The sequence below is a fragment of the Siniperca chuatsi genome, linkage group LG14 (genome assembly GCF_020085105.1).
Source record: "Siniperca chuatsi isolate FFG_IHB_CAS linkage group LG14, ASM2008510v1, whole genome shotgun sequence".
Lineage (NCBI taxonomy): Eukaryota > Metazoa > Chordata > Actinopteri > Centrarchiformes > Sinipercidae > Siniperca > Siniperca chuatsi.
In genome coordinates, this window is record NC_058055.1 from 28,176,201 (window position 1) to 28,195,940 (window position 19,740).

The following is a 19,740-nucleotide window of genomic DNA, read 5'->3' on the forward strand; positions in this document are numbered from 1 at the left end:
CCTTTCTTGTCATATATGATAGTAAATGTAATATTTTGGGGCTTTTGGTCAGAATAAACAAAACATTGGATGACGTCACCTGGTGCTGTAGGAAACTGTGCATTTTGCATAATGTTTTATTGACCAAATGAATAATCGATTAATCAAGAAAATAATCAGCAGATGAATCAATATTGAAAATAATGGTTAGTTGCTGCCTTGTTATTATTATTATTATTATTATTATTATGGGCATTTTGCCTTTATTCACTTCACTGTAGAGAATGACAGCTCAGAGGGGAAACTGAGGACTTTAAGTATTGTACCACGGGACTCCTTAATGCTCTTTTTATTTTTCATTTTTCAGTCTTTCCGGAGGAAGTTTGACAACAATGCTTCATCCACAGAAGAAGAAGCAGACTTTTTGTATTCCACAAATGGTTTTCCATCAGATTTCATCACTTCTTCTCAAGGTTTCTACATCAACAGGAAAACATTTTTTCTGGTATTTAGGTCTTTTTAAAATTGTATTCTTAGTATATATTCTTGACAGGGTGGATGCGAGTTATCTCCACACTGGTGTCCATCGACAACAAACGTCCATAAATCTGCTTAGAAACTATAAAAAAAGGCACAACTTCTAACTCCAGAACTTGCCTGAGAATCATCATATTTTAAAGTAATCCAGTGATAGTTGTGTGTACATGCATGGGTCCACTGCAAACATACACAGCTGATTACTAATTCAGCATACTTTTAACGGTGCCAATTTGTCAATACATAAAAAATACAGGCTGTGGGCCCAATGTTACACTTCGAAACCCCTGATCCATGCTTTGCACAATACTTGCCCCTAATAAATAAACAGGCTGAAGTTAGTGCCTCAAGGACATTCAACCTTGTTCTCTGTTAGATTATACATGTGGGTCTGAAAACTTTCCTGTGGCTTACCCTCCTCCTTCTTGTCCAAGTTCTGCCTGCAACACCCATGGTTCAAATTCCATTTCCTCCCTCCTTCCTCCTCCCTCCTCCCTCCTTCCTCCTCCCTCCTCCCTCCTTCCTCCTCCCTCCTTCCTCCTCCCTCCTTCCTCCTCCCTCCTCCCTCCTCCCTCCTCCCTCCTCCCTCGGTTGTGGAGCAGTAGAGTTGGAGCACTGACAGCTGCTGAAAGGACTGGATGGTTGAATGACACACCACCAGAGAAAGTCAGAGCTGCAGCAAAGTGAAACGCAGAAACAGAAAAACCAAGGCGACCTACTACCTTCACAGTGAGTCTGAAATAATCATTTCTGTCTCTTCTGTCTGGGACCTTTCAGGCTTTTAACTGGGATTATTGGGACTCTCTGCTCCATTAGAGCTGGTTTGTAAAAGCAGGAGAGTTGTTGACTTTCTCACTTTCCAAATTAAAATCAAACAATGCAAAGTTTCAGAAAAATGATAATCTGATTTATTGACTTTCCCCCATTGTGTTACATCCCAGTTCTGCTGTTCTGATTCATGAATGAATGCTGAATGTTTGCAGGCACTAATACATGGACACATTGTCAGTGGTGGAAAGTAACTAAGTACATTCACTCAAGTACTCTACTTTTTACAGATGAGTGCACTGAGGTACTTGTACTTCACTTGAGCATTTCCACTTTATGCTACTTTATACTTCTACCTCACTACATTTCAGAGAGTAATATTGCGCAATTCCTTTATAAAAGGCAAGAAAGTTGTTTTTTGAACATTCACTCAGTAAGTCATAATGAACTGTGCAGGTGAAGCTAAATTAAAATCAGATGTGCGAGTGATGCTGCAGTCAGACTCATTCGGCTCCCCACAGAGACCCACAGTCAAGTTACTGGAACTTGACTGTGGTATTTTGTGGACCAACAGAGTGACTTACACAAGCTGCCGGTTCAAGCTTAAAATACAGATGTTTCCATCAATAAAGTTTACAGATTCAAGACTCAGCACTGAAACAACACTGTAGTTCCTCTAATGGCCACTAGATGCTGCTCTAACAAAACTGTATTAAACTACGTAAAGTGACTAGTACCCGAAACTCAAGAAAATCCTCTCAGCTCGCTTATTTTTATTCGTTCATTGTGGAATAAAACAGCGCTGCATTGACCTCTGTGGGTTCCACTCCGTTGCACTTGTAAGAGCATGATAATACATGTATCACTTAAAGACTAGACCTATGACTAGACTTACGTATGCTATATATATTTTGTTTAGTTGTGTACTTACATTATCCCAATTTTTGCCAACAATTTTATTCAAGGTAACTGGGCGTTTCATTTGGTCGCCTGTCAATGGCTTCATATCTCCTTTACCCCCACTAGTTCCTATAACTTCAGAGGAAACACTGGAAACACCAGATGATACATCAGAGAGTGAGGAAGGAAGTCAGCAAACGTGACTAAATGTAACATGAATAAATCTTTAATACATTACCTTGTCCGTGAAAAGGATTTCTGCCTGAGGCACATCTGCTAGATTTTCATCGGCAATGGTGGTTGTTTAGCAATGAAGATAAAAACTCCCATGATCCCATGCTACTTCACAACGTCATCAAACTACGCTATTGTGTTATTGTTTTGATGTGAGACCCCTAGCAGCAGAAATTACACACTGTGTGTAGCCAGTTTAATGTCGTTGAGGAGATTCCTCGCATGTCTGCACAGTCTCTAATAATGTAAAATGAAAAAATGTCATGTTAAGGCCGGAGAAAAAGAGGTGAAAAAACAAGACTAATAGTCATGCTAGTAGCTCTGTGAGGCTGAATTTACTACTGATGAAGTCAGCATGCTAACATGCTCACAATGACAATGCTAACACGCTGATGTTTGGCAGGTATAATGTTTACCATACAGTGTTCACCCTCTTAGTTTAGCATGTTGGCATTTGCTAATTAGCACTAAACACAAAGAACAGCTGAGCCTGATGGGAATGTATTTCGTTTTGCAGGTATTTGGTCATAAACCAAAGTATTGGACACATTAAAATTTTGACCTGATGATGGCGCTAGATGAAATGTCAGAGGATCACCTGTTCAAGTTATTACAATTCATCCTGAGGGGAACATGAATATCTGTATAAAATCTAATCTTAATCCATCCTATAGAGATATTTCAGTCTGGGCTGACAGACTGACATTACCATTCATAGAGCCATGCTGCTAGCATAGCTAGGGGGCATTCTTCACCAATGATGACCTTGTAAATCAAACACAGTATATTTTAATAATTACCTACTTATAACTTTCTCTCATGGAGTAAGAATTAATCAAAATTATTAAAATAATTATTCTAGAGTTTTTAGTTATTCTTTTAAAAGCCTGGGTGTAGTTACTCTTAAAAGCCTGGGTGTAGTTATTCTTTTAAAAGCCTGAGTATAGTTACTCTATTAAAAGCCTGGGTGTTGTTACTCTATTAAAAGCCTGGGTGTTGTTACTTTTCTAAAAGCCTGTGTGCAGCTACTCTTTTAAAAAAATTCACAGTGGTACAAATACAGATTGCTGACAAGTTGTTTGATCTGGCGCAGATGGTCAGTTAGCTGTTTTTGTGGTTTTTTTATGTGGTGAGGTGTGTTTGAGGTTTTGAGGCTTTCAGCATCAGTGTTGAGCTCTGGCCCTCTGCTATCGCTCAGTTGGAGGATCAACTTGTTTTGTTTGGGCTCAGAAGAGATAAAACAGCACAGAATCAGCGACTGGCTTTCATTCTGTTGACATTCCTCTGCTGATGAGAAGCTTCTTCCTTTTCCTCTGAGGTTGATTGCCATCTTTCTTTCTCTCTTTCTGTTCCATTGTTTTCTTTCTGCTCCTCTCCTTCACAGTAAAAGCCTCCAACGTTTGTTAGATTCTCAGAGTTGGTGTGTCAGTGATCCACCACTTTGTTCAGACTGAAACAACTCAACAACTATTGGATGGACTGTCATGAAATTTGGTTCAGACATTCATGTTCCCCTCAGGAACTGTAAAAACTTTGGTGATCCTCTGGCTTTCCCATCAGCCTCAGCTGTACTTTGTGTTTAATGATAATTAGCAAATGTTAGCATGCTAACATGCTACACTAGGATGCTTAACATGGTAAACATTATACCTGCTAAACATCAGCATGTTAGCATTGTCATTCTGAGCATGTTACTGTAACATGCTGATGTTAGCATTTAAGTTCAGTCTCACAGAGCCACAACAGCATGGCTGTTAGCTCCAGTTTGTGCCGCTCATGTGTTAGCATTACATTTCAGTCACAGTCACAAGCACCCGTTTCCAAACAAAAAATGGTAGCTGGTGGCTTAAACCACCTACGGGGGTTTTCAAACATTGCCAGGTATTTTTCTTTTAGAGAAACAGGTGCTTACATTTTTGACAAGTAAGCAAATTGTTGACTTAAATTCACTACTGACAAACCAGGAGAGAAGAGTCAAACTGTCCCAATCTGTCTGTTCAGTTCGGACAAAAGATGTAAAATTCCCCACAGAAAAGACACAAATTACATTACTTCATAACAAAAGGATCATTACTAACACACGCTCAACCAAAAGCCCTGATGAGCTCTGTCCAAACCAACCCTGCGTCCATTAGTTGTTTGTGTCCATTTTAGCAGCTGTTTAGCTGTGTGTCAAACCCTCAAAAACTATTTTCTCTTTCTCTCTCCATTGTTTTTGATTATGCAGTAATTTTCTTTTTGGTTTTCATCCAGACCTCAGTTCACTCACAGCCTTCAGCGTTCACTCTCAGTCTCCCTCTCTTTCTGTAAACGTATAGTACATGCACACGTTCTTTATGCGCTCAGTGATTCTAGAAAAGCTACGACACGAGTGTGTGAAACTCTGCAGCGCAGTGTCTGTTTGTGGGCTGCCTTTGTGTTCAAAATTAGCTGTATGCCATAAACATTACTGTGTTACAACAGCAGGAACTGAGCAGTCACATGAACAGAGGCTGGATGTGGAAGTTTACAATCTGACTGCAGTAAATACTTGTTTCTAACGTGATTGTGTGTGCTGAATAGTATCAACAGTAAGATATAAATTTGGGTTTAACTTGTGACAGACTGTGTTTGTATTTTACAGGTTTGTTCTGTTCTTCAGTCTCCGTGCAGTAAAAATAAAATCATGGGGGCCAACAACCTCAACATGAACTCTGACCCCGCTGGGTCACGACCCCCTGCCCGGCACCGGAGTCCCTTCAACAGCATCAAGGTTTGTCTCTGTTTCACATCCAGTGTTTGATGAACTACGATTCAGAAACTCAACGAAAAAACATCTACTGCTGCATCTACTTTGTTGGGTTTTAACTTCAACACCAAAACATTAAATCATCGTAATGATTCAAATCAGGCAGACAGCAGATGTGAGAAATAAGAGATACGTAAGAGTTAGGAGCTTTTTCTACATGTAACTTAAAAGCACAGTAATCTTTGGGACTTGGTGTTAGAAATAGAAATCTGTGTTCAGTTGAGCAGATTTCTGCATTGTCTCAGGAGAAGCTTCACTTCCTGAAGTCCATCCTGGTATTGTTCTCTGTCGTCACAACATTTCCTCTCTACAGGTCGTGTCATGTAGCTCAGATGAGCTCAGTGTTGTAAATCAATCATAATTTCACTTTTTCAGTCGCCATCTTTGGTCTTGGTTGTTTTTTCTGCATTGCATTTGTACTGAAATTAATTTATTACCGGGAGTTTGCTTGATGCAGATTTAATCATCTTAACTTGATTGAAGTGGAAGAGCATCACACCTGCAGAAAGCCAAACCCAATTGCCATTTCGGGTCTTTTTTATTCATCTTCGTCTTCTTTCTCCCTACCCAACTTTCTGTCTTCCTCCTTTATCTAACCGTCCTTCTTCTTCTTCTCTCTGCAGTTTTTTGTGTTTTGCCACAGTTTGCTGCAGCTGGCGCAGCTGTTGGTGTCGGGCTACATGAAGAGCTCCATCTCCACAATCGAGCGGCGCTACGGCCTCTCCAGCCAGAAGTCGGGGATCCTGGCCGCCTTCAACGAGGTCAGTACAGGAATGTTCTGAAGTTTCTTCTTGTCTCTGCTTGTTTACATCATCTTTGCTGTTTCCCCTTATCGTAATTTCGTAATGTTTACTTTAGACCAGCTGTTATCACATTCTGTGTTTAAAATCAAACTATTTATAATAAGAAATCCAGGGAATCCCGGAAACAAGAGTGATATATTTCTATGAAGTTGGACTGTCTGAAAAACTACAAAGGATCTTTAGACAGCACGATGTTCCTGTTTTCTTTAAACCAGGCAACACTTTAAGACAGAAACTTGTTCACCCTAAGGACAAGATGCCCACACAGAAACAGAGCAATGTAGTTTATTCAGTTCAATGCAGTGTGGAAAACTGCAAAGAACGGTACGTAGGCGAGACCAAACAGCCACTTCACAAAAGACTTTATCAGCACAGACGACACGCTAACTCAGGATTGCAGAGCGCCGTGCGTTTGCATCTAAAAGCTACAAACCGCACATTTGAAGACAGCGAGGTGAAGATTCTAAGTAGAGAGAAGAGTTGGTTTGAAAGACGAGTCAAAGAAGCCATTTTTGTGAAAAAAGAAAACCCCTCTTTGAACAGAAATGGTGGTCTGAGATTCAATCTGCCCAAAGTCTACCACAGTGTATTAACACCGTGGTCAAGCCAATCACATGATAATCAGGTACTTAACAGTGATGAGGGAGGTGCAGCCAGAAAACAACAGGCCTGATTACTGATTACTGGGCCATCATGGAAACTATTAGGTCAGTTTCAGGTGAAACTAGCTATTAACAGATACTCAGGTAGACTCCTTCCTGAGGGCGGGGTTTATGTAACACAGAGTAGCTTAAATTTCTGAGTTCTCAGACCATTTTCACAATTGAGAATGACTTCCGGATGGGAGCCGAAACGTCTTGATTCTGAAAACAGTGTCCAGATGACTACGACTGAAACCTTTTCTACAATTTCTATGAAGTGATACTTTTAAAATCACAGGAAAAACTTTAACCCTTATGTGCATGGGCAACAGCAGCTTCTGACTTATCTGTAAAACACAGAAATACATCTGCTCCCACACACAAACCGGATTCTGGTTCTTCTTTATTTGACTGTGAAAATAAAACACACTGAGAATTGGCTGTTGGATTATTCAGGATGTCATGCCTGTCTCCTGTCTCCTGTGTGTGTGTGTGTCCAGGTGGGGAACACAATCCTCATTGTCTTTGTGAGTTTCTTTGGGAGTCGAGTCCACCGGCCGCGGTTAATCGGAGGCGGAGCTCTGCTGGCCTGCCTGGCCTCGCTGCTGATGGCGATGCCGCACTTTGTGAGCGGACTGTACGACTACACCGACCGCATCAGCTGTGAGATCAAACACACAAACACACACATCTAGTTTCAATTTCCACAAAAAGCCTCTTTAACAGTGTTTCTCAACTTCTGGGTCTCTGTCTGCACCAAGCCATCCCACCTCTGAGCAGATTTATTAGTCAAAGAAGTGATTTGGATTGCTGTGAAATTTGGTTCAGGCATTCATGTTCTCCAGAGGATGAATCCTAATAAATGTGGTGATCCTCTGACATCTAACGCCACCAAGAGGATAAAAGTTGTACGCACTTCAGTTCATGACAAGATACTGTCAGCTTCAGCTGTACATAGAGAAAAAAGGTTAACATAGAGTTTGCTAACCACATGCTAACTATTGACAGGCTAAAAGTTCACATTTTGACCTACTAACAACAGCCTAAAACATGTTTTTAGTGCTCACTGCACAGAGGATACAGCCTTTTCACTGGCATCACCAAGGTTTGCCCCAGTGGTGATAGCGACCTCTGACTGATGGCGTCATGAGCCAGAAATTTTAATGTAGACAATGACGGGACACATTATGTGTTAAACTCACCTTCCCGTCTGTTTCCCAACAGCCTCCAGTGATAACAGCTCTGGACTCTGCCAATCAGAGAGCACACTTATCACCTCATCCTCCAATCAGAGCTGCAGCCAGCATGAGAGCCCCGCCCAGCAGGTGGTGTACCCTCTGCTGCTGCTGGGTCAGCTGCTGCTGGGTATCGGAGCCGTCCCCATCCAGCCCTTCGGCATCTCCTACATCGATGACTACGCCAGCAAGAAGAACTCACCGCTCTACCTCGGTACGCCCGCTGAGGAAACAGGGAATCACATTTTATCCAAACAGTCTAGTCCTGATTAGTAAAGTGACGTGACGGCAGATTAAATGGTTTCCACCAGGATAGGGTTTTTAGTAAAAAACTAATTATTCGTAGAAAATAGCCCATAAAAAGGGAAACGTTGCAACTTAGCACCAGGTGTTTACATTTAGTCACTTCATGCGTCTTGGGCGGATTGGATAGTTATCCAATCTAAAAAAAGCTAAGTGTAAATGCAACCGAGAAACATTCAAGATGGATTGAAATCTGATTGCTCAAACCACCTCAGGAGGGGGTCCGTCTCTCCGTCACGCCTTCTGATCTTTACTCCCCCAAATGTACCTGCTCTGAGTGCTCAGTCTGTCCCTGGTGATAACAGGAGCTGAAGTCAGATTACATTTTCAGCACGTACGATCATACAGAATGCTAACCGAGCTGTTGTAGTGGATGAGATCAGTGGTTTGTTATTCTGTTTGTACCGATCCACACGAACAAGCTGAGTTTGTCAATCCTGATGGGGGTGTGTTACGGGGTTCAGTAGCTACAACTTGCAGCACCTGTGTCAGATAGCTAATGCTTCCTGTCACACCTCCTGCTTTTATTAAATACCAAAACCTTTCTTAAATTGAAAAGTAGGTCAGGTTTGTACTTTATGCTCCTCAAACACTTCCCGTCTCTTTTACAGTCAACTGCTTTAAAACAGCGCTGTTAAAAACAACTCCTTCCTGGTCATAATTACCAGTTAGACGTTGGTATGCACTCAGGCAGAACTTCTACTGCTTGCTGTGAAAAAAACAACAAAGGGAGCCCAAGCCTGGCTTTTCTCCATGTTAACAGGTTGATCGTGGGAATGTTGCAGCCTCCATGCAGCGTGTGCATGTCCTGCACGGTAACACCATCCTGTGGCATCTGCAGGCACTCGGCTCACATATAAAACCTGTTTTTACTGGTTTCCTGGAACCAGTCTGAGGCAGAACCTGATCCACACAATGGAAATCAGAGATAATGATATCAGGTCACTGTTCATTTACTGTCACAGTATTTTTGAGCTTCAAAAATCTAATGATTTTCTTTAAAAAAGTTGACAGTTTAGTGTCACTTTGTTTTACTACATAAAATCAATGTAATAATTACTGAATGAAGTTATGATAGAAGATATTTGGGAGCAGACGTTTCAGCAACATGCTTTAAATTTAGACAATAAAACATTCAGTCGAGTCGAAGTTGTTTTACAGACAGATTTAAAGCTGACAGTACAGTTGGTAAAGCTTCACTAACAACTCTGACGGCGGATGGCTGATGATGGCTAAGTTCAAGCAAGATAAAAAACGACTCATCTGTAACTGTGTCATTGACAGTGTCTAATAAAATCAGCAGTTGTGAGGTTCAAACTCTCAGATTTTGCACAATTTCATGATCTTCAGCTCCTTTAACCTCAGTCACGCAGCAGTGAAGTGACACAATAAAAAGGCGGAACCTGATTGGTCCTCTTGTGTACATTCCAAACACTGATTGGTGCTTCGCAGGTGACTTTGAAGATAGAACCTTTTCCTTTTTCATATTATAGTAAACAATAATAAATTAAACTAAAAATTAATCTTCACAAAAGCTTAATAGCTTGTCAAAAAAAACACAGTTTCATGTAAATAACAAATTTTAGATCAAACGTCAGACAGAACCTTATAATTTAAGGTCACGATGTGAGATGTAGCAGCATTGATTGATGTATTGACGGCACATTTTGCAGGTGCAGAGTGCAAGTGATATATTATCATACAGTGTGGAAAATAGTTTAAGATTTAACATGTCAGGTGTTTCAAGCAGACAGACTAAACCATTTTATTTCTCTTGTGACTACAGCAGTCTGTTTTCGCTGGTGTTCATGAGGTTTCTCCTGGTGGTGTTTTTCAGGCATCCTCCTCGCTGTGACCTCCATCGGCCCGGCCTTTGGCTTCATCACCGGCTCCTTAATGCTGCGCTTTTATGTTGACTTTGACAAGTTATCCGAAGGTGAGAAGACACACTGCACTGATGATTCGCAGCTGGACTGAAATACTGTATAATACCTCGAGTAAAGTGAAGCTCATTTATAACACTTATTTGAAAAGGAATTGCAGGATTTCCTGCATGTGGCAGTCACTTATCGTTGTGGGATTTCAGTCTGTTTAAGTGTGAAGTAAAACCAATGAAAAGCTGATTAATGTTGGTGATTTCCTATAAAAGAGAGCAGAGAGCTGCTGTAAAAGAAGGCAAATAACTGACATGAAGTTAACAATTTAATGCTGTCTTGCTTTTGTAATGTTTCCACCCCCTTAACCTTTTTGCACATCTGGTGTTAAGTTATTTGACACTTGATTTGGAAACTCAGAGTCTTACGCCAGTTCCAAAGAAAAACAAAACAATTTCCATGACGTATTCTTTATCCTGTTGTCTTACTGTTTGTTTTTCACAAAGTAAATCTGCCAAAATGTTGCATTATTAGCTAAAATTGTGAAATATTGTTGCATAAAGTTACAAACTAAGCGCGAGTTCACACCTAAAGGTCTGGTTCCTGAATCGAACCAATGCGAGGATAAGACATTGCTTCAGTTTTCCAACTGTTCCGGTTCACAAAGGCAATGTGGTGGGAATGTCGTTCAGTTAACGGTCATACAGTCGGCGGGTAAAAAGACAACAAACCCCTCCAAATTCTACCTGGATATCGTACATCATGGAGCACCGTCAGGTTCTGTTCATATTGGTGTTGATCTGGAGCGCTTAGCGGCAGACCTTAGAGGACATATGAACGTCTTGTAAGACAGCGGGTATTAAATCATTTAATAATGCAGACATTTCGAGGAAGACGCGCTGCCATGAGACGGTTTTATCACAGAAGATGGCTGGTTCTGATGAGAACCTACCACGACTTAAGTGGGCCACAATTGCAAACATGCAAAAATCATTTTGCCAAAAAGTTGGCCAGTGCAAATAGGCTAGAATAGGCCTATCATAAAAGCAGCTTATGTTTACAGAATTCATATATTGAATGAATGAATTAATGCATACATGGCCCTTCTGCTACAGGAAGAGAAAATGACACATACAATGGTACGCTTCCTGTGATTGGTTTGAATGGTGTTACCCCTTCGAGGCGGACCACAGAGTAGTTGTTTGGTCCGCACCAGATTTCGAGTCCGGTGTTCACACCAACCCAAACGAACAGCACCAAAGTGGTAAACACTCCAGGGTTCGGGTCAACCGGACTAAACAAGGCTGGTGTGAACCCGCCCTAAGTATGAAATTCTAACATCTTTCCAGACGTTTGTGCATAAAACTGCACATCTAAAATGAAGGATGTTTGGTTGTTACTTGGCAAAGACACACTTCACATGTCTGAGTCATGCTGGAACAAACCAGGACAACCACAGCAGAGAGCTGTACGGCGGCAGAACACGGACCTCATTCCTTGAGGCTAGTGAGGTTTGATTTTAAATCTCAGCACTGAGTCACTTTGGTTCAGAGGCTGCTGAGTGTTTGTGTAACAGGTTTCCTTAAAGCAAACGGTAACCTCACGCCCTGCTGACCTACTTTTGTTCAAGTGGGAAAATGATGTGCAGCAGTCGACCCTCAGGGTGTTCACACCGAGGGACAACTCTGCAACACGGTAGCAATTTAAAACGGTGGATTTGACATTGATGAAATCTTTTGATTTTAATCGTGAGCAGACAATGCTAAAAGTGAGACTATAAAACGTTTCAAACAAATAACACATAGTACAAAGATTACATAGTGTTTGGGCCTCTTATTCAAACTGAACTTCCTGTATTGTCTCACTGGTACCCGAAGCAACACGCCCCCACCAATGCAGCCCCCTGTGTTGTTTAAACATAAAAGATTATTATTTTCGTATCCAACATTAGCCACATATGCTTTGTCAAAGCCTAACGGGAACTGTAGCTGAGCGCTAACAAACTGATCATTGTTCTGTAACTTTCTTAAAATGATGAGGCGTTCAGATGTTGCTGTTAAGCAGTCGAAACTCATTCATCTTAGAACGTGGGCAGAAAACCTCAGTAATGTTTCAGCTTTTCAGAGCAAAATATACTGAACAACGGCGGCTACTGGAACTAAGGCTCACAAGCTAGCAACAAGACTTTGGACTAGGCTGTAACGTAATGTCCTGTATTATAGTGTATTATATTTTTGCTTAGAGCTTCTACTCCTGTGTGCACCGACAGTGAGCAGCTGTAACGAAAGGGTTTCCCCTCTGGGATCAATAAAGTATTTCTGACTCTGACATACCCAGAGGTTAATCTGACTAATTTGTTATTTCTGTGGAAAGAAGATGAGTAGCATCATCCACAGAAGCACAGAGCGTTTCAGGGCTCATCATTTCTGTCCCCTCTGCTTATATTTCGGGATCTGTTCCAGGACTCGACTCTGGAAGAGTTTGTTGACGTTGTGTGAAACGCTCCAGTTGTTTGATAGCTGTAAGATTAATGGAGCGCAACTTTCTTTGGAGGCTTGTTCAAACAAAACCCTTTTTCCTTATGCAGGGTGTGTGAATGGAGGGAGGAGGTGATTGTGTAAATGAGCATGTGAGTGTGTGTGTGTACATGATGTTGTGTGTATGTGTGCAGGCAGCAGTTGCATTTGTCTAGCTTTGTGAGGACCAATTTGAGAACCTTGACCTGGAAAGTGAGGACATTTTGAATAGTGAGGACACTGTCTGGTCTTCACTTCTTCAAATGGCTGTTTGAGGATTAAGATTTGGTTTTAGGGTTGAGGTTACAATTAGGTTTAGGTTTGGATTAGTGTAACTTATTGAAAAATGTTGTGTATCCATGAGGGATTGTGGGATCATTGTGTCACTCAGCTGGTCTTCATTCCGGATATTAACAAGTATTTTATTGCTAAGCCAGTTATTCATTCATTGCTGTTAGTATGTGACTCATGTCATCAGTCAGTGTGTTGTTACATTGGCTGATGCTAAGCTTTTCTGTCCAGCAAAGCAAGGACTGAAATATGTTGAGAGAAGAAGGCCACCTCTTGATTTATTTCTTTTTAATTTTCTGTTCACACTTTTCAAATTGTTCTCTAAAATGTGGTCGTCCACACAGAAACACCAAAACAGTTAAATGTTTCAATTAACGCTGATTCAATTACCCTATTCATTGTTGAGTCAGTTGACAAATAAATAATTACCACAAGGTTCATTTTGGTAGCTGTTCTGGAGCTTTTGATTTTATCACATGATCTTCATCAGCAGATGAAGTTTGCACATTTATCATAGAATTGTAGATTAAAAGCTGTGGTTCTAACATCTTTAGGATTTTTGAGTTATAATTAAACAAAACAAGCACTTAGACTTTGGTGAATTTTGATGGGCATTTCTAGTATTTTCCGACGTTTAATAGACTAAACAATAAATAAATTTGTTTGTGCAAGTTACAGGTCTGTTTTGTGTCTTTTGACTATCGGTGTGATCTCTTATCCAGCTGTTTTCATTGACACGTTTGTGCTTCTGTCACCATCGTCGACTACAGCAGTAAAATAGCGTTTTATGAACACTACCTGGTAGCCAATGCAGGCAGCAATTCCCTAGAAGCTGCATCATATCACTTTTCCATGCTGCTGTGGTTGTCATGACAACTGAAACACAAGGATATGCCAATGAAAACTGCTGGATTGTAGAATAGATAGATCAGTAAGGACCAAACCAAAATAGAAAGTAAAGTTTGGGGTATCAATCAATCAAACTTTATCTGTATGAATTATTATAGACAGAAGGAAGCAGAAGAGATGTTTAGAGATCACAGTGAGAAACATATGGGGAATAAAAAAGATTGAACTCAATTCAAATTAAATGGAAAAAACAAAATAATTAAGTATAAACAGGGATAAAAAAAAGGAGGAATTACTGCGAGAAAATCTTTGGATCTGAGAACTCTGGCAGGACACATTTTGGCAGCATGTCAGTAACAAACCGTACCAGAGAACAAATCCATGAAAGGATGCAAAAACCAATCTTGAGTTGTCCTGAAAAAAGAAAAACTGTCCTCTCACTGCCTGTGAAAACCTGCAGCAGTATCTTAAAACTTGTCATTACCTGATTGTCTTTGTGGCCTAAAGGCCTAAGAGGGAAGCTTGAAAAAACTACAGGTCAGGTTACAATAACAGACAGGCACACAGCGGAAGGCTGGTGGCAACAGGTGAAGCATAATATGTAATCGAAACCATATTAAATGGCACATTGTCGTCAGGCCTGTTTAGATGTGCAGCCCTGTGTTTCAGCTTACAGCATCTCTATGGACCTTGCAATCTTGCAACATTTTTTAGAGGGCGTTTTTATAACCCAACATACTCTGAAAATGAACTTGAGAAAAACAAATCTATTATTACTATTATTATATACTACGCTATCTTGATTTAAGGCAGCGTTATGTTGCTGGAAAACAAGTATGCTGATAAATAAAACCTATCCACAGATTTCAAAACAAGTTAGAGTCAGATTTCACAAAAACACTCTTCTAGAGAAGTTTACTGAATTTAGGACTTCAAGCTCTGTATAATGTTCCAATAATATTCCAATATTCCAATAATATTCCATATATTGATATTTGGAGGGGTTATTGTGGCATAGAAAACTTGCTAACAAAGAAAAATACTATTTTGAGTAATTCAAGCTGACTATTCATGCATTTGTGTGCTGTTCTCGTTTGATAGCTGATCTTTGGCAACATGCTTTGGCACATTCTTATTGTGCTGAATATAAATTGACTTCTATGCATGAAATGTGTTGTACAAGTAAGGTTTAATGATTGACAGTCAGTGTGAAAAGAGAAACTTCTTCACAGTTCTGTTGGCCCCGTAATGACACGAGTTTAGTTTGTGTTTCATGACTTGTGCTCTCTTCTTTATCCAGACCAAATCAAGTTGAACCATAAGGACCTGCGCTGGGTGGGAGCCTGGTGGCTCGGCTTCCTGGTGGCGTCCTGCCTCCTCTTCCTCACTGCGCTGCCTTACCTCTTCTTCCCCAGAAACATGCCCAAAGAGGTGAGCAGAAAAGGTGATCTAAAGCTTACAGGTGCTATGCAGCCATGTCACGTTAATGCGTCACTCCTTTAAAGTCCACTTCTTAAGACGTAATAACAGGTCATAAAAACAAGCCTGAAGACTGAGAAATATGAAATTCAGCTTTCCTCTGTCTAAATTTGGTGGACAAAGTCAGTGTCTTTATAGGTCTCAGTATCCTAAAGCTATCATTCAGCTGACACTTGTTGATGTGTTCCTCATCATAAAGTCAGACAATCATCATTTGACCAGGTGGAATCTCCCAGTTGTTTGTGTTCAGGTGTTGATGGGTCGCACTGTTTATTGTTTATCGGGATCCACTACTCTTCCTGGGGTCCATATTCAATTAAAATACATATCGTCACCAATGTTTGCACTTATACTTCATACAGTAACCAAAGTTACAACATCAACATTGCATCCAACAATAAAATTACATCAAAACCAAACATCTACAAAACATTAAAGCATTTAGAATAATTTAAATCGATTGACAGGTAAAACAAAACAACAATAATCTCAGTTTATTAAAACATCCATATGGCAAAAAAAATCAAAGGACGCCTGCTCAGCTGCTCCTTAAAACCTTTTGTTGGACATTTTTGCGATATAAAGAGTAGAAAACTGTTCTAGTGAGATATGGCGTATACATTACTGTCTTTTTCATAGCACATGAAGAGGACCAATAATAAAACAATATCAATGATGTAAAAAATTAAGCCAGATGCAGCCCAGGATTTGACAAATTGCATAACGTAACGGTCATGATGTGCAGCAGTTTGTTTGGTTTTCAGGCACTTCTGTATTTAAAGCACCAAGTCAGATATATTGGAGCTCACATATTCTTTATCTTAAGGATTTAATTTAACACATTTAAATTAACACAGGCTTATAAGATCCATTTTTATGCAGATGACACAGTATTGTATGCATTTGGCTATAGGCTATATATAAACTATATTGAGATTACAATCTACCTTCAATGTTTTTCATAATCTCAAGCTTGTACTGAATGCTGACAAGACAAAATGTGTTTTATTCTCAAGAACCCAGTTCACGTCTGCCGGCCATAAAATTGTCTAATCTTATAATACTAATCTAATACTTTTGTTTGAATTTGTTTGTTAGTTTCTGAGATGTAATTACGACTTAGAATATTTGCGAAACCTCAGTATGACACATTTTACTCCTTGACTCACAGCAGAGAAATCGATCATTGGACGCTGGAAACTCTCAGCTCTTTGAGATTTCCTGCTGAGTGTTTGTGTTTATTGCTTCAAACAGACATTGCAATGGCAGCAGCCTACATAACGACAGCTTATCTCAATCATAATCACTGATGTGATAAGGATTAGTTGGAGTCAAGCTGCAGCATGCAAACGATTTGAAGACACTCCCACAGTTCAGGGCGCAGAACACAGGAGAAGAAGGGAGGGTTTTCTTTGATGTTTGGAAATGACCAGCAGGAAATGAGCCTCAGAGGTTTGGCTAAGCTGATTTAAAAATATCTTTGTTTTGCAGGCAAAAATAGAATCAACATTAAAATGGAAAATGGAAAGGCAGAAGCAGGCAGAGCTAGCAGACCTGCACAATTCTCTGGGGGGGGTTTTTATGATAAAAAAATGTTAGTGTTTGAATTTAATCTGCATTAAAATACACAAAGTGACAGTAAATTGTGGGATAGATATGATAAGAATTCATGTTAGTGCAGCACAAGAGGTTGGCTAAAGACATAAGGAAGCAGGTGAAGAACTTTTAAAAATGAGTGAAGTAAAAAGTAAAGCGACTGAAATCAATATTTTTATATTAACAATGACTAACATGACAACTTGTGTGTGAAAGGTGTCATGACATATGAGATTACCAGGATGCAAAATGTAAAAAAATGCTCATGAACTGAACTCCGTCACCTCAACAAGCTGAAGGGAATCTGTTTGAGTGTTTTGGCACAAGTTAAAGAAAGGTCAATTGCCCCACAGAGTTCCATCTAAAATGACTCCGAAAAATAAAACTGCAAAGAAACTTCAGCACTTTCAATTTTAAACACCAGATATTTGACTCCGAGTTTTCCCCTCACATGAAGGATGGTGACATTTCAGTACGTCAGAGATTTGTGCAGTGATACCTCACTTAACACTTCAGATTTTTTAACTGATGGCTTGTCTTTGTGTGTTTTATTGTCAGTTTGAAGTTTGAGTGTTGTGTTGCGGGTTCGGCCCTCTAAATATATCAAACTTGGAGTGTTTCCGGTATTTCGGCACCTTTCAGACCACGCGAGTGCAGGGCAGACTAATGGCATGTGTTGGTACTGAATGGAAGTAAAGCAGTTTAGGCTTCGTCCCTCCTAAATATGAAGCTGTAGGCTACAGAAAGCTGAGAAATTATGAAGTGTTGAGATAATTGTGTTGATGCTGTGTATTATTATTTTACAGTAAACAAACAAACATACATCTACTCGTATGTACGTTGTATCAAGACAGGGGCAGAAACAAGAAATGACCTGGAGACTAAACCGTTACTTAAATCAATATGCAAAACAATTAGGCCTGGTTGGACAGTTAACCGTGGGAACTGATAGGGTTAACTGTCCAACCTTACAGCCGCTACATATTTCTGATTTTCAGATAAAACTCGACACAATGGAATTTTGATTCCTGCCTTTTCGTCAGATAAGGAGAAAGTCTCCAGATTCCACAAATGTTTTCTTCTCTTTGGCTGTTTTTGTCCCAGGGGGTTGAATGTGCTTTACTTGCTTTCATTTTACAAAAACCATGTAATGATCTAAATGGAGTCTAACGAGTGTTCAGTTAACTTGCATAAAGCTTAGCTTGTGTGAGTTTTGTTTTGATTGTGGAGTAGTTCTCAAGTAAAACTCTGTCATGGGAAATGATTAAAGAATCGAAAGGACTCAGAGGTTTGGCTTCACTCATCTGTGGACTTTGGCTCTGCTGATTATTTTGGCTGCTGTGTGTGTGTGTGTGTGTGTGTTTCAACCCAGAGAGTCATATCAGATGGAACACCGGGTTGAGCATCCTGTTGGCACCAGTTTTTTGTGACAGAACCAACACTCCTCCACAAACTGAAACAGGTTGCTCAGAGCAGCATTACTGGTTTAAATAACACAGACCATCTGATAACTCCTACATGCTCGGAAGGGGAGGGTGAGGCGAACGGTATTCAAATGGTTGCAAACCGCTAGATCCCATTAAAACCTACATACTGGACCTTTAAAGATAATATCTGCTAATTTAAAAAAACTAAATACGTTAATTTGAACTGATAGTATGTTTCAGAAGTCACGGCTCTGTCACGGTTTCAGTGTCCACAGGAAATGTTTCAGAAGCAGAGCGGCTGTTCTACGTGTTGTTTTGCCGACATTTCTCGTTTTTTACAAGCAGAAATACACATTTGCAGCTCATTTAGATGGTAAGTGAAGCTTTGTGGCTGCTTTAGTTGCTTCTCGCCTTCTCTGTCATCACTTAATACAGCCGATCTCACAGCTCAGCAGCTTCTGCTGACTGACTGTGACGCTTGTTGCAAAGCAACATTCATAGCTGCAAGCATGTAGGCCTACTTGCTCTGTGTCATCTGAAATATAGAAATCAACCACATCAAACCTCAACACAGGTATTCAAATCAAACAAGTATGATACAATACGGCCAACTATAGCAGGGCACAGTATACTCTGCAGAGTGATGTTGATGATGGTTTTGTGTTCTGTTATTTCCTGTTTTATTTTGAAATAGTCTCCTTCCCTCACGTGTCTTTTGGTTTTGCTTCCTTTGATTGTTTTCACCTGTGTCTCGTTGTCTCCCTAACCTAAGTGTATTTAAGTCTGTGTCCTTCCTTTGTTCAGTTGTCAGTTTGTCGTTGTTTCTTGTGTCAAGCGTCCTGGCCTTTGTTCCTCGGGTTTTCTTGGACCTTTTTCATGTCTTGTGGATTTTGTCTTCTCCCTTCGGACTCTATTGCCTGTTCAGACTGCTCTCCTGGTTGGTTCATCTCTCCCTGCCTTAATTCCTGTGAGCATTTGTGAACTTCATTAAATCAGCTGTCTGCACCTGCTCTGCCTCCTAGTCTGCATTTTGGGTCCTGCTCCTGCTTTCCTGCTCGACACACCATAACAGATGGACCATAAACAACGGTTAAAGAATACCCATCACATACAGATGAGAACACAATTAATCAAATGCGAGGGTCATGTATCAACAAACCAACCTACAACAACACACACATGCACGAGCACTGTAAAGCCCAACAAAATCAGTCCAGGCTGCGTACAAGGAATAGTTAACTGGTTAACTAGTTAACAGCCCTGACCTTAAAACCGAAGCCACCACAGAGGCGGTTTGTTTTTGATCTTTGAGTTAGTGAAGTTTATGATTATTGCGAAAATTGAGAAAAGCATGCATGCCGGTATCTTTATTAGAGTTAATTAGTGATGAATCACCTTCATGAAGATACAGAAAAGCATGGCAAAAACAGCACATTGTCAATATTTTAGAGCCCGCACCCCCCCCAAAAAAAAAAACCAAAATTCACAAACGGTGTTTACAGGCTAACTCGTGTCTTATT

General features: G+C 40.3%; 1 protein-coding gene across 1 annotated transcript in view; it reads left to right on the top strand.

Annotated features, from left to right (window-relative positions):
• The first annotated feature begins 348 nt into the window (after positions 1 to 348).
• Positions 349 to 19,740, top strand: part of slco2b1 (solute carrier organic anion transporter family, member 2B1) — a 33,587-nt gene continuing 14,195 nt past the window's right edge. The window contains exons 1-8 of the mRNA XM_044221242.1: positions 349 to 484; positions 1,119 to 1,245; positions 5,042 to 5,170; positions 5,830 to 5,967; positions 7,151 to 7,313; positions 7,875 to 8,099; positions 10,026 to 10,124; positions 15,019 to 15,149. Of these exons, the coding sequence (XP_044077177.1) occupies positions 5,084 to 5,170; positions 5,830 to 5,967; positions 7,151 to 7,313; positions 7,875 to 8,099; positions 10,026 to 10,124; positions 15,019 to 15,149 (843 nt within the window). The 5' untranslated portion in view covers positions 349 to 484; positions 1,119 to 1,245; positions 5,042 to 5,083. The remainder of the gene's footprint in view (positions 485 to 1,118; positions 1,246 to 5,041; positions 5,171 to 5,829; positions 5,968 to 7,150; positions 7,314 to 7,874; positions 8,100 to 10,025; positions 10,125 to 15,018; positions 15,150 to 19,740) is intronic.